Genomic DNA, 22297 nt, shown 5'->3' with positions numbered 1-22297 from the left:
TAGGAAAGAAAAACTGTTGTCTTTTCAAAACACAAAAGAAAGAGAAGCGCAAAACATAACCAAGAACACTTAAAAGATGAAACAGACATCCTGAAATATAAATTACCCGTATATACTCGAGCATAAGCCAACCCGAATGTTAGCCGAGGCACCTAATTTTACCACAGTATCAACAATAACAGGTAAGTGGGACCCTCACTCGAGTATAAGCCTAGGGGGGCTTTTTCAGCATTAAAAGTGTGCTGGAAAAGTAGGCTTATATTCGAGTATATACAGTAAATGTAATCTTATGCCCTGCAGAGAAAACATTCATAAGAGAAGACTCCGTGTTCCATAGGAAACGGAAAATAAAGAATGAAGACGATACTATTACTATTAATTGAAAAGAGATCTTTGATAAAGTGACTGGAGAGCTGATGTACCTTTCACAGGTATCGCCTCCTCTTCTTCTTCTTCTTCTTCTTCTTCTTCTTCTGGTATATAAACTGGAGCTTCTTCCTCTGCAGGAGGCGCCGTTGGTATTTTTAGCACTTCAAGATTCAATTTGAAGAAAATGGACAATGCATTGTTACAAGACAATAACAGAAAAAGCTGACGAGCAAGAAACAGCAATATAACAATATGACAGAAAACAGTGGTCCCCAACCTTTTTATCACCGGGGACCGGTCAACGCTTGACAATTTTACTGAGGCCTGGGGGGGGTAGTCTTTTGCCGAGGGATGTTGCCGCTGCCTGAGTCCCCGCTCCGCTTGCTTTCCCGCCGGCACCCCTGACTTCCTGCCGCCTGCTGGGGGGCACTGCCAGAAGCAGCTGCACAGTGCCACGCCGAGGGGGAGCCCCAGCCATGGCGGCAGCAGGAGAGCACTAAAGGTGGACCGGCAGCAGAGTGGCAGGGCAGCCCCCGAGGCAGCAACCGGGGAGGAGAATGAGGAGGATCCGCGACCTGGTACTGACTGTTCTACGGACCGGTCCCGGTCCCTGGACCGGGGGTTGGGAACCGCTGACATGAAACACATATTACATTTAAGATAATTGAAGCCAACACATAAAAGCACAAAGACTGATTTGATCAATTAATCTACCTTTAGCGGCTGGTGGCTCTGGCTTTTTAGGCACAGCAAGAGGAACTTTGGCTTCCGAGACAGCTTTCTTTGGTACCTCGGGCACTTTAAAGATATTAAGAAATTGACTATGCATGGATGTATCAGAAACAGAAAGCAGACACACACAGCAGAAGACCAAACATAAAAACTGTCAAGGTACAGGGGACTATGGTTGTGGATCTAGAAGCTCTTGTTAATATTGCACTTCGTAGTACTTAGCTCACATTTTACAGGGGACATATGAGTAAAAGAACACTCAGGCATGTAAGTATCACCTGCATATATTTTTCAGTTAATATTTCAGGTACCTTTTGGTGGCGGAGGCTCTGGTTTTTTAGCGACCGGAACAGGGATTTTCTCTTCTGGCACGGCTTTTTTCGGCACTGCCGGCACTTTAAAAACATTAATTTTTAAAAACGTCATTTTTTATTCTTTGCACCCTTGCTAGGATTAAACTGAAAAAATGAACCGAAAGCCACACAAAAGGGATTTATCCGAATCATTTGCAGCTGAAGGACTTATATAGACTGAAATCAATAGGGTTGGGATATTGATAGGGTGCGGCATTCTACCTTAGGCTGGAAGAAATTCCACAGCCTAAGAAGCCTTTCTCCTTGATTGGTGCTGGCGTGCCAGTTGGCACACGCACTCTGCGCCTGCGTGCGGACACAGGGTTGCGCACTGCCACTGGCGCCGCCCCTCTCCCCCTGCGCTGCGGTCCTGGCTGCTTTGGGCACGAACGGCTGCTTCGGCGGCCAAAGTGCACAACCCTAATTTCAATCTTTTGCTCCTAAATTAATTAGGAGCTCACAATGATGACCAAATGAACAAAGTTCTAATTGTCTGCATGTATTGCAGGGGAATATACCTTTAGTGGGAGGAGCTTCCACTTTCTTAGGGACCGGAACAGGAACTTTCTCTTCCGGGACAGCTTTCTTGGGCACTTCAGGCACTTAAATTTTAAATATAAGATACTCTGAGAAGGTCATTTTGTTTTGATAAGGCACAGAAGCAAGAGACAGACTTCAAGAACACAAACACAGAGAAAACGTTTCAAAAAGGAAACACCTTTTTTCGGACACATAACCAAAAAGGGAGTAAGGGATCCTAAATTGATATGAACACTGCAAATCCCAAAATGATTTACCTTTAGCTGGTGGAGCTTCTTTTCGTTTGGGCACTGGGATCTTTTCCTCTGGGACAGGTTTCTTTGGCACTTCAGGCACTTCAAAGATAGGGTTGGAGAGGGTTTTTTTTTTTTTGAGGATTTCCAGCCAATCAAAACACATTCAAACAGAACAGCAACAAGAAACGTGGCAAAAAACATTTCTACAATGACCTCCCCCCTTTCCCCGCCATTATTGAACCAAGAAGAAGATTCTTTAAAAAAATGAAAGGAGAATGCCAATGAAGAGATTCGGTACCTTTAGCTGGAGGAGCCTCTTTTTTCTTGGGTACTGCCACAGGGACCTTTTTCTCGGGGACGGGTTTCTTGGGTACCTCGGGCACTTTAAAGACAGCACTTTGTTTAAAAGAGTGTACTCACAGAATAAGAGTACAAAAACTCAGTTGCATTGCAAGATGGAATATATCTAACACAGTCTAGTACATTTCAACAACAGGTAAGTTGCAATGTGACAACATGGGGGGCAACATTAAGAGATCAAACAATAAAACAATGCCTACTCTGTCTTATTCCAGAATCAAATTAGCCAGTCTAATTCCATTTATGTTACTTCCATTCCACAAAAGGCCATTTGCACCAAGCTGAATTATGTTCAAGTACAGAAGAAGAAGAAGAAGAGTGCTTTTCATTGCCCAAAGGAGTCTCAAAGTGGTCTTCCCTTCCTCTCACCTATGAGGTAGGTGAGGCTGAGGGAGATCTGAAAGGACTGCTCAGTCAGAACAGCCCTATCAGGGCTGTGATGAGCCCAATATCACTCAGTTGGCTGCATGTGGAGGAGTGAGAAATCAAATCCATTTTGCCAGAATATAAGATTATTAACCACTACACCATGCTGGCCCTCTGAGGCCAATTCCACACGGTGGTGGCTGTGCTGGTCAGCTGACGGTGTGATGCTGTGGAGCTTTATGCTCTGCAGCTTTCTGTGTCCTCACAGGACACACATTTCAGCTCCAGATCTGCTCTGGCCCTGAAACATGTCCCCCCAGGAAATACAGTGGTGGTGGATAGGTTCTGCCATGTGTGTGTATGTGTCTATGACAAAGTGAATTTTACCTTTAGCTGGGAGAGGCGGAGGAGTAACTTCTTCTTCATAGTGAATTACTTCCTCCTCATAGTGAGTGACTTCCTCCTCATAGTGGCTGACCTCCTCCTTATAGTGAGTGACTTCCTCTTCATAGTGAGTGGTTTCTTCTTCCTCATGGTATTGTACCACTTCTTCTTCTTCATACTGGGGAGCCTCTTCCTCATATTGAGGAACTTCTTCCTCTTCTTCATATTGAGGAAGCTCTTCTTCTTCCTCGTACTGAGGAGCCTCTTCCTCCTCTTCATATGCAGGAACTTCAACATGGACCACTTCTTTTCGAACAACAGTCTTACGAACTTCAGGGGCTTTAAAGACATGAATTGTTATGAATCTTAGCTACAATATTCATAACACACCAAGAACCAAATCCAATGCAATGTAAGAATTAAACCAAAACAGAACACACAGATATACTACAGAGTAACATAGAGTGTACATTTATAGCATACAAAGAACACACATCAATATCGAACATACTGTTACCTGGGGGTTTCTTCACTTTTGCGGTAATAGACACAGGCACCCTTTCTTCAGTGGTAATTTTCACAGGTGCTTCTTCCACTTTAAAGACACAGTATATTCATTTTAAGAGCATTTCACACGACGACACAGAAGGCCCCCCAAAAAAGAGCAGCAAGAAGTTGGACAGAACAGACAATTGCACTTCCAGAACAAAGAAAAAAAAACTTGACAAAAACAAAAGAAAATGAAATGTATGCTTAATTTTGAGTATACCCCTTTAAAAAGGATTTTTTTTCTTTTGTGATACACAAAACCTTGGAAATCTACATAGCCCAAAGGTACAAAAACTGTGTTTTTCTTTTTTTTAAGTACCATCATCATAAAATTCTCTCGACAAAGATGCTGTGTGTTCATATGATGACATTTTCAACATAATCTTCCAAGAGAACACACAGCTAATTTCACTGGAAGACATGGAATTATATGGAATGGATAGAAGTTCTGAGAACTTATAGACCACTGTTCTGGTATTAGGGGTAGGATATGGTACTGATTTTCTTTAAAAGTTTCCCTCATCAAACCGAATGGCCATTTGACACATGGGTACCCTGAACTGTTTTGCAATTTCAAGAGGACTGAGATGACAGCTTTGCCCCCCAGTTGCAACTAAAATACAGGGGAAATAATGCTACAGCTATTGAATTAGATAATTAATCAACTCTATTTGTGAACATTTCTGAAACCATCAAGGAGTGGTTGTTATCTCTTTAGGCCAATAGTTATTTTTTAAAATTATATAATATCTCAGACTGGATGGCAACCTACATGGTTAAACTTTTCTATGGTCTCTTTTCCCTGCCTCCCAACTTCATACCTGTATATGAAATCTCCTCCTTTGTATGGAGAGAAACAGATACTTCCTCTGAATATCCCCACTGCTCTTCCACGGCTGTTATTAAAGACAGAATTTAATTTTAGTATTGCTTATGGAGAATCATTACTTGTGGCAGGCAATCAGAATGTTTATTGTTAGAAAAATTCTATAACATGAAAGGCTAGTCTTCATTTAAAGCACTGTTTCTTCACTTGGGGTGGAAAATTTCCACAGTAATATAGTATTGGACAAGGGAACTAACTGGAAACCAATTAGCAAATTAGCCCCCTGAGGTTTGTTTTAGCACAAATCTTAAGTACCTTTTTCGGGAGGAGCAACTTTTCTTTTGGGGACAGCAATGGACACTTTTTCTTCAGAGACAACGGTCTTTGGGACTTCCGGCACTTGAAAGATATCAATTTTTAAGAAAACTACAATGTGAATGTAAGCCTCTCTGTGTGATGTATAACTGTTGTTAATATAAGATGACGAAAACAGAACAAACCAACACACATTTGCTACACTGACAATCGAATCAAAAGGGACCAACATAACAACGTATATAAGTGAACTTACATTTCACAGAGATTTCAAGTTTTGTAACTGGCAGGCTAAGCTTCTGCTTTCTGGAATTCCCTATTCAAGAACTGGAATAGCTATTTTGTTCTTAATTTTTTAATTTAAATTAGGAAGCCGCATAAAATATATATGAGTGTCCGGGCCTGCTGTATCCAAGGGACTGCCAATCTGAATACGTCCACCAGGGGGCACAGTGTTCAGTGTCTGCAAACTGTTTGGTAGTCCCTGGCCCTGAAATATCCCTGGCCTCCACCAGGACCAGGGCTTTTTTTAGCCCCGGCCCCGGCCTGGTGGAATGGGCTCCTGGAAAACATCGGGGCCCTAACGGAACTAGAACAGAAGGAGCTCTTCTGCCAGGTTTACAGTTGAGGCCTGTTCAGACAAATTAAACTATCCTCCCCTGCCTCAAGGAGACAGCTCTCACCAGCCACCCACGGAAGAGGGACATCAATGAAGATGTCACCAATTGCTTGGTTTTTTCAATTGTTTTAACTGATTTTAATTTTTGAATTGATTGTATTTATGACGTGTTCTGCACCACCCTGAAATGGCAGGCCTGTTAGGAGCGGTCTATAAACATGACTAATAAATAATGAAGGTTTTGAAACATGGAAATGATAGAACAAACTGAGGGGAGGGGAAGAAAATTAGACTAGGTATGTGTGAATAAGAGAAAAATAATTGCATTCATTATTGGTAGTCAAATGTAAGAATGACAAAACAGTGGACACGTATAAAGACCTGACCAATTCACAGACATAATAAACAACATGAAAAAAGGTATCATGCACTACAGAATCCCCTGAAGGTCTAAGAACACAATAAAATGCTACAGAACAGCAAAGGTTTGAACTGTGCACCCGAAGTTTTTAGTAGATCATTGGTTTATCGCCAATTGATAGATTTAAATATGTAAGCTTACATTCAACCAAACTCTCAATTTATATTCCGTGTTTAGAGATGGAAGGAAATGTAAAATCTTTTTTTAAAGATAAAAAGTATGATGTATTTTAGAGGGAACAGCCTACAATTTTGCTATGCCACCATCTATTGCTCTTTCTTTACCAATTGCAATCACACACTAACGTCACAAAAGCTGTAAAATAAAGGAAGAGTACCCCTTAGCTCCCAGAATCATCTGATGCGAGTTTGACTCCCATGCCATAAAACTGACCCCAATTAAAACTGACTCCATATTAAAATTTAGTTAGTTAATCTATTAATTAAACAAGCTACTTAATCAACAATCCATGCAATCCAAAGTATGTGTGCACTGGATGGTACTGTAAGGCTTACTGCCCGATAAAAGCTGGAAGGGGTCAGAGCAAAACGCTACAAGGCTGAAACTTCTGGTCCTAGCTATGAAATATTCCATAGTTGTTTAAAGGTGGAAGCAGAAGAAATATTCTATGAATTTCTAGGAAAGTTTAAAGCAGCCACTGTTCCTAACCAGCCGCTTCACAACATACTAAGACGCGTGTTTCCGCTACACAATTGTCTTTTGTGGTCTGAGCGAGGTGATGTACCTTTGGGTGGTGGAGTCACTTTCTTCGGAACCGGAACCGGGACTTTCTCTTCTGGCACAGCTTTCTTTTGTACAGCTGGCACTTTAAAGACATTATTTATTTTCAGGTGATTTGAATCACTCAAAGACAACCACCATGCAATCAAATACAAAGACATCCCAGACGTAAGTCAAAAAGGAAACGGACACTAACACAGACTAACATGGGGACAGACGGAGGCTGGATTCCCGAGAGATACTGTAAATGTGCCCATTGTCTTGGTCATGCCCACTGGGGTTATTTGACTTTTTTGGTTGGAAAATAGATCCCAATTCCATTGCACCAGCCAGCTGACTTCCAAAGTGCTCTCAGTTTACAAGGTGGTCTGCTATATGCCCTGTGTCCGGGGGGGGGGGGGGCTGCGGGGGCGGGGGGAGGTCTGGTATTTGAGAACCAGCCTTTTGAACATATATATAAAACAGCTATATAGTTCTTAGATTACCAGACAATAATAAAAGACAGACGCTTTCTGTAAAGTTTATAACTCGATGTACCTTTTTTGGGTGGAGCCTCCTTCTTTTCGATAACAGATACTTTTTCTTCGGTGATTATTTTTTTCTTCTGTATTTCGGTCACTTTAAAAACAATAATGGTAGGGATATTGCCATGTGAAAGAAAATTCAGCATGGGATTTGATCTCAAAGATCTAGAAATACATAGTTTTTTTTAACTACATAAATAACACGTATATGAGACAGTAGCACTGACAAAACCATTGGCAGAAGATTAAAAGAGTGACTGAGAGGTGGCGCTATAGCCCCTCAAGATAGTATTGCTCTTTCACATGAAATTGACCAACAAATAGCTACAACATTATATGGACAAAATTCATTACTGAGAAGAGTTTTTCCTGTTTACCTTTGGTTGGCGGGGGTTCTTTTACTTTGGGAGTAATAGCAGGTGCCCGTTCTTCTGGAGGAGCTTTCTTGACCACTTAAAAAATCACAGAATTTTATAATGTCGGAACCATTTCAGTATCATTTTTTTGGGGGGGGGGCACACTGAAGACTAATAACACACACATTTCATCTAGAAACATACAACTAGATGTCTTAGACAGGTATCAGGAACAAGTAATTGTTGCACTGAAGAGATTCATTTCAGCTCATCTATTTCCCCCCACAGAAGATTTGATAATTGAAAGCAGAAAATCTGCTTTTCTTTACTGTTAGGAAGTAGTTCATGTATGTACCTTTAGCTGGGGGAGCTTCCACTTTTTTCGGAACAGCAACTTTCTTCTCTGGTTCAGGTCTTTTCTGTATCTCAGGCACTTCAGGAAGAACAGTAAAGAATGTAATTTTCCGTGTGTGTACTTTGTGTGGTATATTAGACACAGCCATTGAATGATAGTGAAAATAAAGAGATGGTAAAAAAACATAAAATATAGTTTTAGCGTTTGGAGTTTAACTCCAAACTTGATGTATGCATATGTTATTGGTGCAATAAAACATAATAATCGGTACACCATAGAATGAAACAATGTACACATAACAAGAACACAAATCGTTACAGTTGGCCAAGGGCTCAAATGGGTAAAACACGACCGTGTGTCTTGTCAAAACTGCAAAAGGCACATAAATTTGCAAGGTGGTTGAAGTTCACGGTACCACACAAGAGCAGATGCAATCGCAGCAACTAAACTAGAAGGGAAATTGCTATCGAAGAGTTGATGATATATATACCTTTAGGGGGTGGCACTTCCTCGGGAATAGAAACATGTACTGTCTCCTCAGCGTAGTAGGTCTCTTCTGTTAAAGATAGCGTTAAGAATAGACAATTGAAACAGTTGCGATAAGAATGTTGATTCTATTAGCAGAACAAGAAAACCGATATTGGTTAAGAGCCATAGAAACACTCAAGACTTGCACAGAAATTCTGTCTGAGGTCCATGTGGACAAGCTTACTCAATACTTACACATGGTGTGACACCATGCGATCTTGAAAGCATAAGCATAAGCTTTCAAGTCAATAGTTTTAGTTATAGTTTTCATTATCACCTCAGAGGCTTCAAGAAATTCACGACAGAGGGTATGGGCTGGATTCAGTGATACTTGAACGGAAATACAAACCCACTTAGCACAGTCCCACTCGCACAAGCAATCATGCTGGACATATCGAAATCCCTAGAATTGCTTGCACATAGAAATGCAAACTAACTACAAGAAGTTTAAGTCAGGGCAAACTGTCAGGGTGGGCTTCTTGGTACATTTTTGCTTGCTCAGCGGCTCTCGTGCATCTAGAATTCTTTATCCAACCCTGAGTTTGAGAAGGTCTACAGCAGGGGTAGTCAAACTGCGGCCCTCCAGATGTCCATGGACTACAATTCCCAGAAGACCCTGCCAGCGAATGCTGGCAGGGGGCTTCTGGGAATTGTAGTCCATGGACATCTGGAGGGCCGCAGTTTGACTACCCCTGGTCTACAGGCTTTCCAAGTTAAGCCAACCGATTAAGAAACAGAAACAAAGAAAAGAAAATACAGAGGCAAAACCAGCAAAATGGGGAAAGTCTTAAAAACTCACGAATTGCTTCAACTGAGAAATGCTGGGAAGAGTTACATACTCTCAGATCTGCTCTTTTGTCCTTTAAATCCATGGAGATCAGTGGGCTAAGAATGGAGCAACGCTGCATAGAACTGCACTGCTAATCTGCTGTTTAAACTAGGCAATCATTGGTGATGTCAATCATATCACAAGGAGCAGATTATACCAGCAGAAAAGCATGAAATTACATGCAAGTCACTGAAGTGAATTATGTGTATTGTATTGTATTTGTGCTTGTATGCAGATTGCTCCAGGAAGGGGTTTTCAAGTCAAATGAGAAGCAGAGGTACCGGCCCAAGTACCGACCCTCTTTAGCTCCTAAAACAGGATGAGATTGGGCTACAACATGCTACCTTCTCTCTGTGGCAGGGATGGCCAAACTGTGGCTCTCCAGATGTCCACAGACTACAATTCCCATGTGCTGGCAGGGACCCATGAGTATTGTAGTCCATAGTCATCTGGAGGGCCACAATTTGGCCACCTGTGCTCTATGGGTATTCTTTATTAAACCCACCCTATTTGATTATGCTGTAGTAGCATACCTGACACTTCTGAAATCTCTTCTTCTTGTTCATAGGAAATGGAAACTTCTTCTTCCACCTCCTCCTCCTCCTCATCTTCTTCCACTTCTTCAGTCCATCTTTCCACTGTTGGCATTTCAAAGGTGGGTTTATTTAAGGATTTTGTTTTTACCCTTGCTGTGAAATGTGCTTTTAGACCTATAGTAATTTCTATCAAGTCTTTATGGTTGCTACAGACATGCAGACACAGCACAGAGAACTGGGTTGCGTACACAAAAGACATAGACACATTAAACGCTTAGTGTCCACTGCAAATAGGGGTGATGTCAGAACTTTTTCATTGCAACTACCCTATAAGAAGATCCTCCCACAAAATGGCCAGTTGTGCCATCTGAAGTCAAGTCTAAGGCCATTCTAAGGCTTAGAAGGGCATAACTCTGCTTAGGACGGTTCTCTCCATCTGGGCTAAGTACGGTAAGGCTACCAAACCCTTTCCCCTGAACTAAGTAATCCTACATTGCCATTATGGGATGACTCAAATATGGCCTAGTTTCCCCTCTAGAAAAGAGGGGGCAGGACTTCCATGGGGCGGGGGGAACACCCCCTCTGGTGCACTGGCTAGAACCCTAGCATTGCCTTCTCCTGCCTCAAATAATTTTGATTGCTCCATATAGATTCCAGAAGGAGGAGCTCAGAAGGTCCTTCTGAGAAAATCCCTACAGATTCCTGCATTGTTCAGGGGCTGAACTAGATGACCCCAGAGGTCCTTCCAGCTCCATGATTGGATGATTGATTTCATTATTTCTATCCTGTTTTTTATTTTCAGTGCTGAAATCCCAACGAGGCTAAGCCAAGCAAAGAAAAACAAATTACTGGTAAGTACAAACAGGCAGATGGGATCGACCTTTGCTCTTGGCCTTCTTCTTGCCAAGTGACTGGATCTTAATAGTGTTCAGAAAGAAGCAACAAGGTATACTTGGAAGCAGTGGATTGGCTTGCATTGAGAAACATGTATGCATTTATGGCAAAGAGGCTCCTGATGTACATCTTTTGCAATATGCTTTAGGTTAGTTGTTACTTTAGTTCATCTCTATTATCTCTCCTGCCGCACAGTACCATATATTTGTCAGGATTTGCTTCTGCCATAAATTCATGGGAAAGGGGGCTTCACTACTCTATTCTGAGACCAAAGGTCTCTAGATTATTATTTTTTATTTTTGCTATATCCTTGAACCACTGTGTAGACCAATTGGTAGTGTTACTTTAGCAGGATGGCACCAGAAGAAGAAGGGAATGTGATGAGAATATTTAATTCTTCTTAGCATACCTGACATTTCTGAAATCTCTTCCTGTTTGTAGTTTTAGCATCCTGCTCAACCTCAGGTATGAAAGAAACCCTTAGAATAGTCTGGGCTGTGATTCTCTTGGGAAAGTAGTGAGCTCACCTTTTCTTAAGCAAGGTGTATTAGAGGGTCACAGGAGGTGATACGAAAATATAGTCGAATGACGCTTGAGAAAAGACATTTTCCCTGAGGATCTTCCTTGCATGTTAAATGTTCCAACACGTAAAGCACTCCAGTACACTCACAAACACACGTAAACGTATCTTGTCAATATTCTTGTTAAGAGGGAATAACAAAGACCAGAATGTGTCAATATTCTCGTTAACAGGAAGTAGGGAAGGCAATTATTTTGGGACAACTGATTGCTTCTAGAAAGGGTTATGCTTCTTACAGTCGCGGTCATTTGCAATATACCTTCAGGAGAAGGAGCTTCCACTCTTTTAGAAATGGCAACAGATACTCTTTCTTCAGAAACAAACATTTTCTCTTCAAAAACAGCTCTCTTAGGCACTTCGGGCACTTTAAAAGACATTAAACGATTTATGGTTTAATTGGGGGACGTAGAATCCTGACGACGAAAGAGACTGTTGTGAAGACAATGATCTGAGTCCCACAACTCCAAGGAGCAAAAAGGGACAAGTAACACTACGAAAAGCTTTCTCGTTTGCAACACACAAAGTAAAGCTGATACAGTACTAAAAGGAAACAAAACACAGATCTTCAATCCCTGTGCAAATGTCACGGACGGTCACTAGCAACGTGACAGCAGTACTAAAAAAAATGTAATAGCTGATGGGCAAAAAGACAAAGGTGAAAGCTCTTTTAGGTAAGGCAAGACTTGCATACCTCTGGCTGGGGGAGCTTCCACTTTTTTGGGGACAGCAACGGGTAATTTTTCTTCGGGGACGGCTTTCTTCGGGACCTCGGGCACTTCAAAGAGACGGTTCAGTTTTAGAATGTGCAAAGCGGCAAGAACGGGAGCAACAGCGCAAACTTAAGCTATGAAAGGAGATGCTATGATAAAAGAGACGTATGGAACGAAAAGTCTATTGGATGGAACGCATACGTCTCTTTGAAAACAACAATATACCTTTAGCCGGGGGAGCCTCTTCTCTTTTGCGGAGACGGGGTACTTTTTCTTCGGGGACGACTTTCTTAGGCGGCTCTGGCACTTAAGAATTGCAAAAGAAGCATCTCAAGGAATGTACACATAGACCAAGAACCTAATTATGTCTGATATATCACCAACACCCATAAACAAACGTATGTGCCACGTGGGACTCAAATTAAGTGTGGTTGGCTCGAGTTGACACACAGACCATGAAGAGGCAAATACACATAGGGAGAAACGAAGAAAAAGACTAAGAATGTTTCCAGATCTGATCCTTTTACCTTTGGCTGGGGGAGGCTCCTTCTTCTTGGGGACAGCAACCGGGGCTTTCTCTTCAGGAACTGCTTTCTTGGGGACTCCGGGCACTTTAAAAACATCAAATGCAAGAGTACTGAAATCTAGTAGCCATAAGATTTTATGAACTGAGACACCATTAAAGGGATACTTTGAAGGAGCAGTGCGGTGATAGAACTGTGATATTTTTGAATGTGTCTAGTTCTAGTAGAATTTTCAGACCGATGAGAAAGGAATTGTTTGCCAAAAAAAGCTATTCAGCAATATGCATTCTTAAGGAAAACAACAGGGACACCACAAAAATAACCACAATTGAAGACTCTTGGATCAGTTCACAAATACCGTATAAATGACATTTTAAACAACAAGATAGTTTAAAGGTTTCTGATTTGCTACAATATCCTACCTTTGGGTGGTGGTTCCACTTTTTTAGGAACTGGAACAGGCACTTCTTCAGGGACTGGCTTTTTAGGTAATTCTGGCACTTAAAAGATATTAAAAGTGATTTTAAGAGACTCTTGCAAAAAAGTTTTTGAGAATTCACTGGACTAACCAGCAGCCAACCAATGACTTCACATGCTTAATGTGATCACATATAAACAAGAAGGATGAAGTATGGGCCCCAAGAGCAATACCCCAGCCCAGCTCACAAAGGAGTGAGATTCTTTGCAAGTATTGGTCCTGATATGCATGAATATACAAGCGAGTGATTGTATAAGTGCTACTGCCTCTTTAAGAAATGATAAGTGGAACTCTGGGAAAAGAGAGGGCGGAAGTAGACTCTACTACTGAATTAATTTTATCCCTGAAGATATCATTGGTTGCATTTGTTGTGTTTTCAAGCAATCAAAGTTGATATTTCCCACATTTCTTGCCTTTCCCCCTGACTGGTGGGTAGCATAAACAGGTTTCCCCTAAACCCAGCCCAAGAAAGACAACTACATACACCAATTACGTAAACTCTTGTGAACATTACTTCTGGACATACAAAGACAGAACATAAGAAGAACTTGAAGAATCAGTCCAAAGGTCCATCTGATCAACCATCCTACCATCTCCCACTGCTACTCTAACAAAAGCTGTTTTTCACTGGCATGTATAAATTCTATCACATACTTCTCCTCTATAAATGTGTCTAATCCCATATATATATATATATATAATACTAGAATCAAAATCCATTTTAAAAATGGGCTTTGAAAGGGCGGGCAAGCAGGAGGGCGTGAGAGGGTGGCCGCAGCTCCCTTTGGCCCACAAAGAGAGTGGAAAGCCTCCCCCTGCCGGTGGCGACAGGACTTTGCAGCCCGCAGGGAGGATGCAAACTCCCCCCCCCTGGCTCCCTCCCAGCAGGAGCGTACCTGAGGGCCACAAAACCCTGTTGCTGACTCTCTCCTCATGGGCAAAAATGGAGGCCAGAGCCACAAGGCTTCTAGCAGGCAAGGAGGGAGGGCGGGAGCTGGAGTGGGAGGGCCAATCAGGGTGGACCTGGAAAGACCAGGCCCTGGACAGTCTCCTCCCAGGAGGCTGTTTCCCAAATATATAAGGGAGTGAAATTGTGTTAAAGATACACATTGCTTTTTTTGATAGCTCTGATTTCATGTACCTTTGGCTGGTTCTTTCTTGGCAACAGGAACAGGCTTTCTTTCTTCAGGAGTAGGTTTCTTAGGCACTTCGGGAACTTTAGCATTGTTTAAAAAAAGGAGTTTTATTATTTTGTACCCTTAATCTGGATTGAATATTAAAAGACTTCATACAGTACAAAGAAGTAGAAAATTGGTGGGGGGCAGGGGGACACACAGATGAAACATCAGAGTAAACTTTCGACATTTCTAGATGCAACACTCCAGTTATGAACACCATGGCATCATTCGTACATTGATACGATCTCACTGACCCCAATCCATTATGTGCCAATTAAAACCTTGATTGGTAAATGCTACAGTATTTAGACATAACAGCAATCACATCACGCACACAGATGATACTCTCTAATGGAGAACGCAGTAGATCATTTTCTACTTCATTGTGATACACACAAACATTAAAGACAACAAAGTCACGTTAAGTAACTCATGTATATGTGCTTAAAAAATGACAGAATTAACCAAGGTCAACAGATGTACCTTTAGCTGGTGGAGCCTCTACTTTGGTAGGAGGAGCAGGTTTTTTCTCTTCGGGGACACGTTTCTTCGGTACCTCCGGCACTTGAAAGGTACACAGGTAATGTAAGTTTAGAAAGGCACTAAGAGACCAAAGCCTTTACATGAAGACTATGCTCATATATCAACATGGACTTTACAACATTCAAATATTGTATGTGTTGCATGGTTTTTCATTAATGAAAAATTAATTGCAGCTATCAAATGGTTAATTCAATATGGCGTCAAAAATATGATTAACATGAAGGTTGTTAGTGGTAAAGCCGTGTTTCTGTTGTAGTAGCAGCCACGTTTTGGCGGGTAGTTGAAAAACTGTGATAATAGAAGGTCTGACAAGAGGTGTATTATTACATAGATATTCACCTTTAGCGGGTGGAGGCTCTACTTTTTTGGGAACAGCCACTGGAACTTTTTCTTCTACCCTCTTACGCACCTCAGGAACTTAAAAGATATCAACATGGATTCATCAGTGAACTGTAGCAGTCAAGAGTATTTTTATGCTACCTCCACATTATAAACATATGAATTCTGCAGAACATGCAAACACAGAGACGTTTAGAAGCTTGACTGACAAGGAGACATGTTAAGAACTGGACAAATCAAGCCTTCCTTGGTTAAGAGATTAACCGTATGAGTATTACTGCAATTTGATATGTTTGTCTACCTTTAGCGGGTGGAATTTCGGGAATCTCAGGATAGACCCTTTCTTCTTCATATTCTTCGGGTTCTTTAAAGAGAATTATAAGATTTCTTAAAAAAAAAGATTTTTATACCGCATTCTAGATAATACTGAAATAGTGCATGTAAGCATGTGGTAGACCAGGAGTAAGGTGCACAAAGGTGTACAATAACAACAGAGACCAAACAAGTTTAAATGGAGTTACATATAACAGAAGAATAGTAAAGTGATTTGAAACTTAAGTGGATCTACCTTCGATCCGTGGAGCTTCGGGAATTTCTTCATAGTATTGTTCTTCTTCGTATTCTTCTGGTTCTTTAAAGAGAATTATAAGATGGAAAGGTTATGTTTCTATTGTATGGTAGACTTATACTGAAACTGTGCATAAATAACCACTAAGGAATGCAACAGGAAACAACTATGTGTTACACCCTGATCCAGAGCTGTACATGTGCTCGTAGATTTCTCGTCTTGGATTCATGCATTTCAAGAAGGGAGCTGATCCTCATGCCAAAGAAACACTCACTTCTATTTCTCCCAGTAAAAAGAATGTGTGTGTGTGAGTTCTGTGTACATTGTGTGCTCCTAAGCCCACAACGTCAACTAATCAGAGCAAAGGAAAGGAAAGATTTCTTATGCAAACCAAGAATTACAAGGAGCAACAAGAAATGAAAGAATTTTTGGCAGGTACCTGTAACATATGAATATTCCTCTTCTCTGTGGTAAGAAACAGAGACCTTTTCTTCTGAAACAGTCCATTTTTGTTCTGTGGGCACTTTAAAAGTAAGGGTTCGCATTAGTATTTCTGGATTTAAAAATCTGTAGACAATGAATGTGCGGTAATGGAACCAATATGTGGAACAACTTAGAACAATAGATACTGTGTAAAGCCTGAAGAGTTGAAATTACAGATACATCATGGCAATACACTGAAATCAAATAATGATATTGATTTATTTATTCATATTTATATACCACAATGAGTATAGTTTCCTCAGACACCTTAAATCAGCGGCCCACAACCTTTTCGTAGTTGTGGACCACTAGGAGGGTTGGGGGGAGAGGGCGGCCTGGGGCCTGGTGAGCTTCTTGCTGTGGGGGGGGGGCGGGGAGAGGGAGACGTGGCCCCTGCGGCCCGCTGCCGAGGCTTTTGCAGCCCGGGAGCAGCCCGTGGCCCGGGGGTTGATGAGCCCCGCCTTAAATTATTGCATTTATACCTTTTCCTGTGGAAAGCTTATAGGGAGAGCACACAAAATCCCTGTTTCTAAAGAACTGCAGAAATAATAAGGCCACTGGAACATGTCCATATCCCTGTGAGTTTATCAGTTCTACAATTACTTGCAGTGTGTGTATGCATGTGCGTGCACGTTGCAGACCAATCTAAGAAATGTAAAACATGGAGAAGGGAATTCACTAAACCCAAGATAATTTCTTTCCATATCAATCATCCCTGTATAAGTGCAGCACGTGCTCAAGGAGAGATCTCTTTAAGGCTTAACAAAGCCCTCTTTTTTATCTCCTCTGTGACGGGCACAGTCACACTACAAAGAATGTGGCCTATTCTCCACAATGGCTTGTAGAACTGCATACCCACATGCCCGTGTTTGTCTGTACTTTAAAAAAACGGAAACTGGGCTTTGTTAAACTCTGGGGATGCTTCCATGTGACCCATTATGCACGGGGGTTTTAGCGCACATTCGGGGTGGAATGGCGGCGACTAAAATCACCGATAACGCACGGTGCCGGCTGCAACCGGCCGCAGCTTCGGTGCATGCCGCCGAAAAAGCCGCGTTTGCGAAACGCGGAAGAAAGCGCAGCTTCCGGGTGACCGGGGCGCAACCAGAAGCGGCGCCCGGATTGCCGCGTGCATAATCGGTTACTCTGGGTTTTGCCGCCGCCGTGCCCCGCCCCGTGCATAACCGGTGTGCATCGCGTCTTCCCCCTCCGCGTTTTCCATGTGACCCGAAATCGCCGTTTCGGCGGCCGTGCATAATGGGCCTTAATGGTGCTATGCCTGCAAGCAAAAAGGTCACGGTGTTCAGTGTTTTATAATGGGAATGACACAGGTCTAATGAATAATATACTAATGAAGAGAAGACAAGAGGAACCAAGAGGGGCAACACAGAATACACCTGAATGCACACATTTGCTCACACACAACCACACACAAACACGGTCTGGCGCATATAAAGGGAGAAAAAGTACATTCCGTACCTCTCCTTTCTAAAATTTCTTCCTGGACCACTTTGCGTGCTGGTTTTTGTGGCGGTGCTTCTGGCACTTTAAAAAAAAAATACAAACAGTTAGTTTCAAACTGAAGAAAGACGCCGGCGGGAGAACGGATAATAACGATATTTAGAAAGACAGGAAGAACCAGCGCGTGGCACGTTTTGACTTCACAGATTTGGAAACACGGCAAGGGACGTATAAAACACGTACTTTGGGCTTCCGAAAAGGAAAAGAATGTAAGCCTCATGCAAAAAAGAAAGAATGAAGAGATAATGAAGCTGCTCATGTGAAAGTTGACATCTGACTTAGCATGGTTTTTGAAGGGAGTGCCATTCGTTCTAGAATTGGGTGAAGTTCCCAGTCCCCTACGTATTCTTACAAGAACTTTGAAGCATGGTGACTGAGAGTTTAGTAAGGGCAGGCTATCAGGATACCCTGGCTTGATGATGAAAATGTCCATTAAATAACACAGCTCCTAAGAAACGGTTTCGCAAACCCCCTGGCTTTTAGTTATAGTGCTTTGCACATCTAGACTAAGATTTTATCAGTGTCTTGGACCAATCCCTTGACGTGCTTAATATTCAACTGTACAACTTGACTTTCCCCACTGTGAGCCCTTGAGCTACAGCAGGCTGTATATTTAAATAAACATATATATGAAACATGCAACCCTGTGGATTACTTTCCCCATAAAATATCAAATAAACGGTTCACTGTGATGGACATTCAGAATTATGGTTATTATAATTTTCTCCGACTTGATGGCTTCTCCGATTTCAGATGAAAGCAAGCGTGTTGCTACTATTGTTCACATTAAGCACATGGGATTTATGTCAGGGTTAATCAAAGAAGTCCTGCTTAGAGAAGAGCATCTTGGGAACCAGCCCTATGGTTTCGAACACCCTTGTTATCTTTGGTAATACCTCTAGCGGTCCTTTTGAGTTTTTCTTCTTCCAGCGCCCGAGCTGTTCTTTCAACATCTTCAGTTACAGGTTTTCGAATGACTGCAGGGTATTTAAGAGATTTCACGTTACTGTGGAATGGTTAATCTAAGCACGAGTTAGAGGCTGTAAGGCTGTTTACCATATAATGAGATATTTGACTTTTTAAAAACCATGTTGGATGTGCCTCTTAAAAGTGAATTTTCTGTCTCTGGGATTTCTATTGATCAGCCCACGATTTCTATGACCAGCCCACGATTTCTGTTAACCAGCCCACGATTATTCCCTTTCAGTCCCTTTGCAGAAGGGGACTAGGAAGAGATGGCATTCGAACACAGGCTTTTGAGTTTCTCCGTGCAAGCAGGAAACATTCTGAGCACACTATAATGGGTAGCAAACCTTCTAATGGCTGAAACAAAGCAGAGTTTGACTTCAGGTGTTAGTTACCATTCAGATTAAGTCAAATGAAGGTAGATGCTTCATTATGACCCATTATGCACGGGGGTTTTAGCGCACATTCGGGGTGGAATGGCGGTGACTAAAATCACCGATAACGCACGGTGCCGGCTGCAACCGGCCGCAGCTTCGGTGCATGCCACCGAAAAAGCCGCGTCAGCGAAACGCGGAAGAAAGCGCAGCTTCCGGGTGACCGGGGCACAACCAGAAGCGGCGCCGGGATTGCCGCGTGCATAATCGGTTACTCTGGGTTTTGCCGCCGTCGCGCCCCCTCCCGTGCATAACCGGTGTGCTTCGAATCTTCCCCCTCCACGTTTTCCATGTGACCCGAAATCGCCGTTTCGACGGCCGTGCTTAATGGGCCTATAAGATTTCATATCAGCCATTGGAAGCATGCTGCTATAGGAAACCTTTGGAAACCAAAATTCTAAAAGTCCTACCTTTTTTCTCTACAATGACTTCTTTCTTTTCTTCCTTTTTCGCTGCGATTGCTGGTGGTTTACGTTCTGGCACAGGCTTCCTTGGCACCTGAACCACTGTAATAAATACAATATTAATATTAGGGAATATGCAGGGGTATGCTTTTATTGCCATGCATCAGACTAGTCTAATGTTTGGCGATACAGGTGCTATCCCAGCTAGAATTTCCTCAAGCACAAGGGGGAGGGGTGATTTTGGCTGTCCTCTAACAAAAGCCACAAATGTTCTCTGAAATGGTGCTCCTGGGAAATGGAGACGACCCCCCCCAAGTTTGGGAGGAATCAGAAGTCTCTAATGGCGAAACCCGGTAAAAATGGTTGTTCCTTGCAATTGTGGAAATTAGAGATGGGATCCATGCCACCATCTGTTTATTTGCATTTGTTCTTCCTCAAAGTATTTTAGAACAAAGGTACTGAAAATCATGGTCAGCATTCTACTTTTGTAGGTGGCCATAGGCAAGTGGAAATGCATTTTCAGTCTGTAGAAGGAGGCTTTGGCTAAGGGGTCAGATCCCACAGTCCATAGGAACACAAAATGTTGGGTTGGACACCAGTCTGGAATGTTGGGTTGGATACTGGTCGGTAGGCATGGGTACCCAATTTTCCATATTCAGACAAGGATCACATAACTGTACCATCAGAACAACATCTGGTTTGGCACAGAGGACCTTTGTAAGGAAGGGGAAATCAGTCAAAACTACCCCCAACCTGCATGCACAGAAATTTCTAATATATATAGGCCATACAGAAAAGAAATTCAATTTAGATAGAAGGTGGGTGGGATTTAAGAACATGTTGAACCATGACAGAGATATGTATGAGATTGGTTAAACATGTATAGAGGATTTTCTGTCCATTGAATGGTTCAAAAAATATAAAATTTGGTAGAAAAAATAATAGTTTTTCAAAAATATTGGAGCTATTTTCCCGGAAAGATCACTAAAACAAAAGAGCAGGGGCTATTCTGCACACAATAGATAATGCACTTTCAATGCACATCAGAAGTAGATTATCCTGTTCTGCACAGGAAAATCCAGTTGCCAAAGCACATTGAAAGTGCATTATTCTATGTGTGCGGAATGGGCTCAGGTCAATAAACTGCAAGAAAAGGGAACAAACAACCCCTCCCCTTGAAGAAATGGAAACAAAATTCATACAGAAACTTAAAAAAAATCAACAATACCTTCTTCCTGGACAATTCGTTTTTCTTCGTAAGTTACTTGTCTTTCCCCATAAGTTTCTTCCCATTCCTCTTCCCCTTCTTCATAGCCCTCTTCTCTTTCATAATATTCATGTTCTTCTCCATAATCCTCTTCCCATTCTTCATAAGTTTCCCTTTGAACCTCATGGATCTCTTCTTTCTTCTCGTAAACTGCTTCCTTTTTGGCTACAGCAGTCACTTTGACCTCTTGAGGTTTCTTGGCGGGAACTTTCAATGAAAAAAAATAACATTGCATAAATATTTGAAATCTGCAGAATATTCACAGACTACATGCATAAACAAACCGTTGGGCTCTGAAAGGGCCCAGCAGAGTAAACTATAGCAACATGGTTGGTATAAAAAGGAACCGTATTTACACCTGGCTAGTGGAGAGGAAAACTAGTTGAAAGTTATCTGCTCTTGGAAAACATACACAGTCTCTTGTTTTTTTAATACAACTTTTAAACAAACTAATAATTTTAGTGGATAATTTGTTCAAAGGGAAATCACGATGCTGGCTCATCAGCAATTATCATATGAAGCACATGTTGAAAAAAAAAAAGAGAGTTCAGATTAGTATTATCAGGATAGGCCAGTAAAGAGACTGGGAGAAATGAAAGGATGAGTAATGACGTTAGGATGATTGAAGGGAAAAAATGAAGAATTACACCCACACAATGGCAAACGGAGGAGGTGTTAAAAAGCTAATTTGTCTCACAACAGATTATTTTATTGGGATGTTTGTATAGCTTGTTACCTTTTGTTGGAATAATTTCCTGTACTTTAGGGACTGGGATGGGGGCAGGAGGTGGGGGTTCTGGTTTCGTTACCACTTCTGAAACATTTAGAGACATGTCCAATAAGCAGCCTGGTCTCCCATTGTGCTAGCCTGTAGTACTTGTATCTCAATCCTTCATTAACATCAGTGGGATTAAATTCGATGGACTCATTTGTAGAAAAGATTGCCCTTACATGGGTGGCCCAGGCTAGCTTGATCGTATCAAAGCTCAAAAGTTAAGAAGAAGAAGAAGAAGAAGAAGAAGAAGAAGAAGAAGAAGAAGAAGAAGAAGAAGAAGAAGAAGAAGAAGAGTTGGTTCTTATATGCCGCTTTTCTCTACCCAAAGAAGTCTCAAAGCAGCTTACAATCGCCTTCCTTTTCCTCTTATCACAATGGACACCCTGTGAGGGAGGTGAGGCTGAGAGAGCTCTGATATTACTGCTCAGTCAGAACAGCTTTATCAGTGCTGTAGCAAGCCCAAGGTCACCCAAGGATGCATGTGGAGGCTTGCCAGAGTAGAAGTCTGCACTCTGAACCACTACACCAAAAAGTGTTGGCCCACTTCATCATAAGTCGGCTGTGATTTGATGGCACTTCCCACCCCCAGAAAAAAATTATTCACATTCTGCCTCTGTATCCAGGGCACGTGCAATACCTGTCAACATTTTAAGAGAAATATGAGAGGCACAAAAACGATCAGGGCCTCTTGCTG

At 41.9% G+C, this 22297-nt stretch overlaps 1 protein-coding gene across 5 annotated transcripts in view; it reads right to left on the bottom strand.

Annotated features, from left to right (window-relative positions):
• Positions 1-22297, bottom strand: part of TTN (titin) — a 356587-nt gene that overhangs the window by 176920 nt on the left and 157370 nt on the right. For all 5 annotated transcript variants that reach the window (XM_077319578.1, XM_077319579.1, XM_077319580.1 and 2 more), the window contains 32 exons: positions 21565-21642; positions 20790-21035; positions 19568-19663; positions 18654-18734; positions 17716-17781; positions 16193-16276; positions 15754-15816; positions 15487-15549; positions 15186-15263; positions 14787-14867; positions 14267-14341; positions 13070-13147; positions 12651-12734; positions 12349-12429; positions 12105-12188; positions 11673-11777; positions 9937-10041; positions 8537-8602; positions 8047-8124; positions 7713-7787; positions 7349-7429; positions 6816-6896; positions 5031-5114; positions 4711-4785; positions 3858-3935; positions 3344-3679; positions 2529-2612; positions 2252-2329; positions 1973-2056; positions 1413-1496; positions 1084-1167; positions 423-530 (listed from right to left, as the gene is read on the bottom strand). In XM_077319578.1, coding sequence (XP_077175693.1) covers positions 423-530; positions 1084-1167; positions 1413-1496; positions 1973-2056; positions 2252-2329; positions 2529-2612; positions 3344-3679; positions 3858-3935; positions 4711-4785; positions 5031-5114; positions 6816-6896; positions 7349-7429; positions 7713-7787; positions 8047-8124; positions 8537-8602; positions 9937-10041; positions 11673-11777; positions 12105-12188; positions 12349-12429; positions 12651-12734; positions 13070-13147; positions 14267-14341; positions 14787-14867; positions 15186-15263; positions 15487-15549; positions 15754-15816; positions 16193-16276; positions 17716-17781; positions 18654-18734; positions 19568-19663; positions 20790-21035; positions 21565-21642 — 3024 coding nt within the window. The remainder of the gene's footprint in view (positions 1-422; positions 531-1083; positions 1168-1412; positions 1497-1972; positions 2057-2251; positions 2330-2528; positions 2613-3343; positions 3680-3857; positions 3936-4710; positions 4786-5030; positions 5115-6815; positions 6897-7348; positions 7430-7712; positions 7788-8046; positions 8125-8536; positions 8603-9936; positions 10042-11672; positions 11778-12104; positions 12189-12348; positions 12430-12650; positions 12735-13069; positions 13148-14266; positions 14342-14786; positions 14868-15185; positions 15264-15486; positions 15550-15753; positions 15817-16192; positions 16277-17715; positions 17782-18653; positions 18735-19567; positions 19664-20789; positions 21036-21564; positions 21643-22297) is intronic.

The sequence above is a fragment of the Paroedura picta genome, chromosome 2, assembly GCF_049243985.1.
Source record: "Paroedura picta isolate Pp20150507F chromosome 2, Ppicta_v3.0, whole genome shotgun sequence".
In the NCBI taxonomy this organism is placed as follows: domain Eukaryota; kingdom Metazoa; phylum Chordata; class Lepidosauria; order Squamata; family Gekkonidae; genus Paroedura; species Paroedura picta.
Note: the sequence above shows the minus strand (reverse complement) of the source record. Positions and strands in the feature narration are given on the sequence as shown.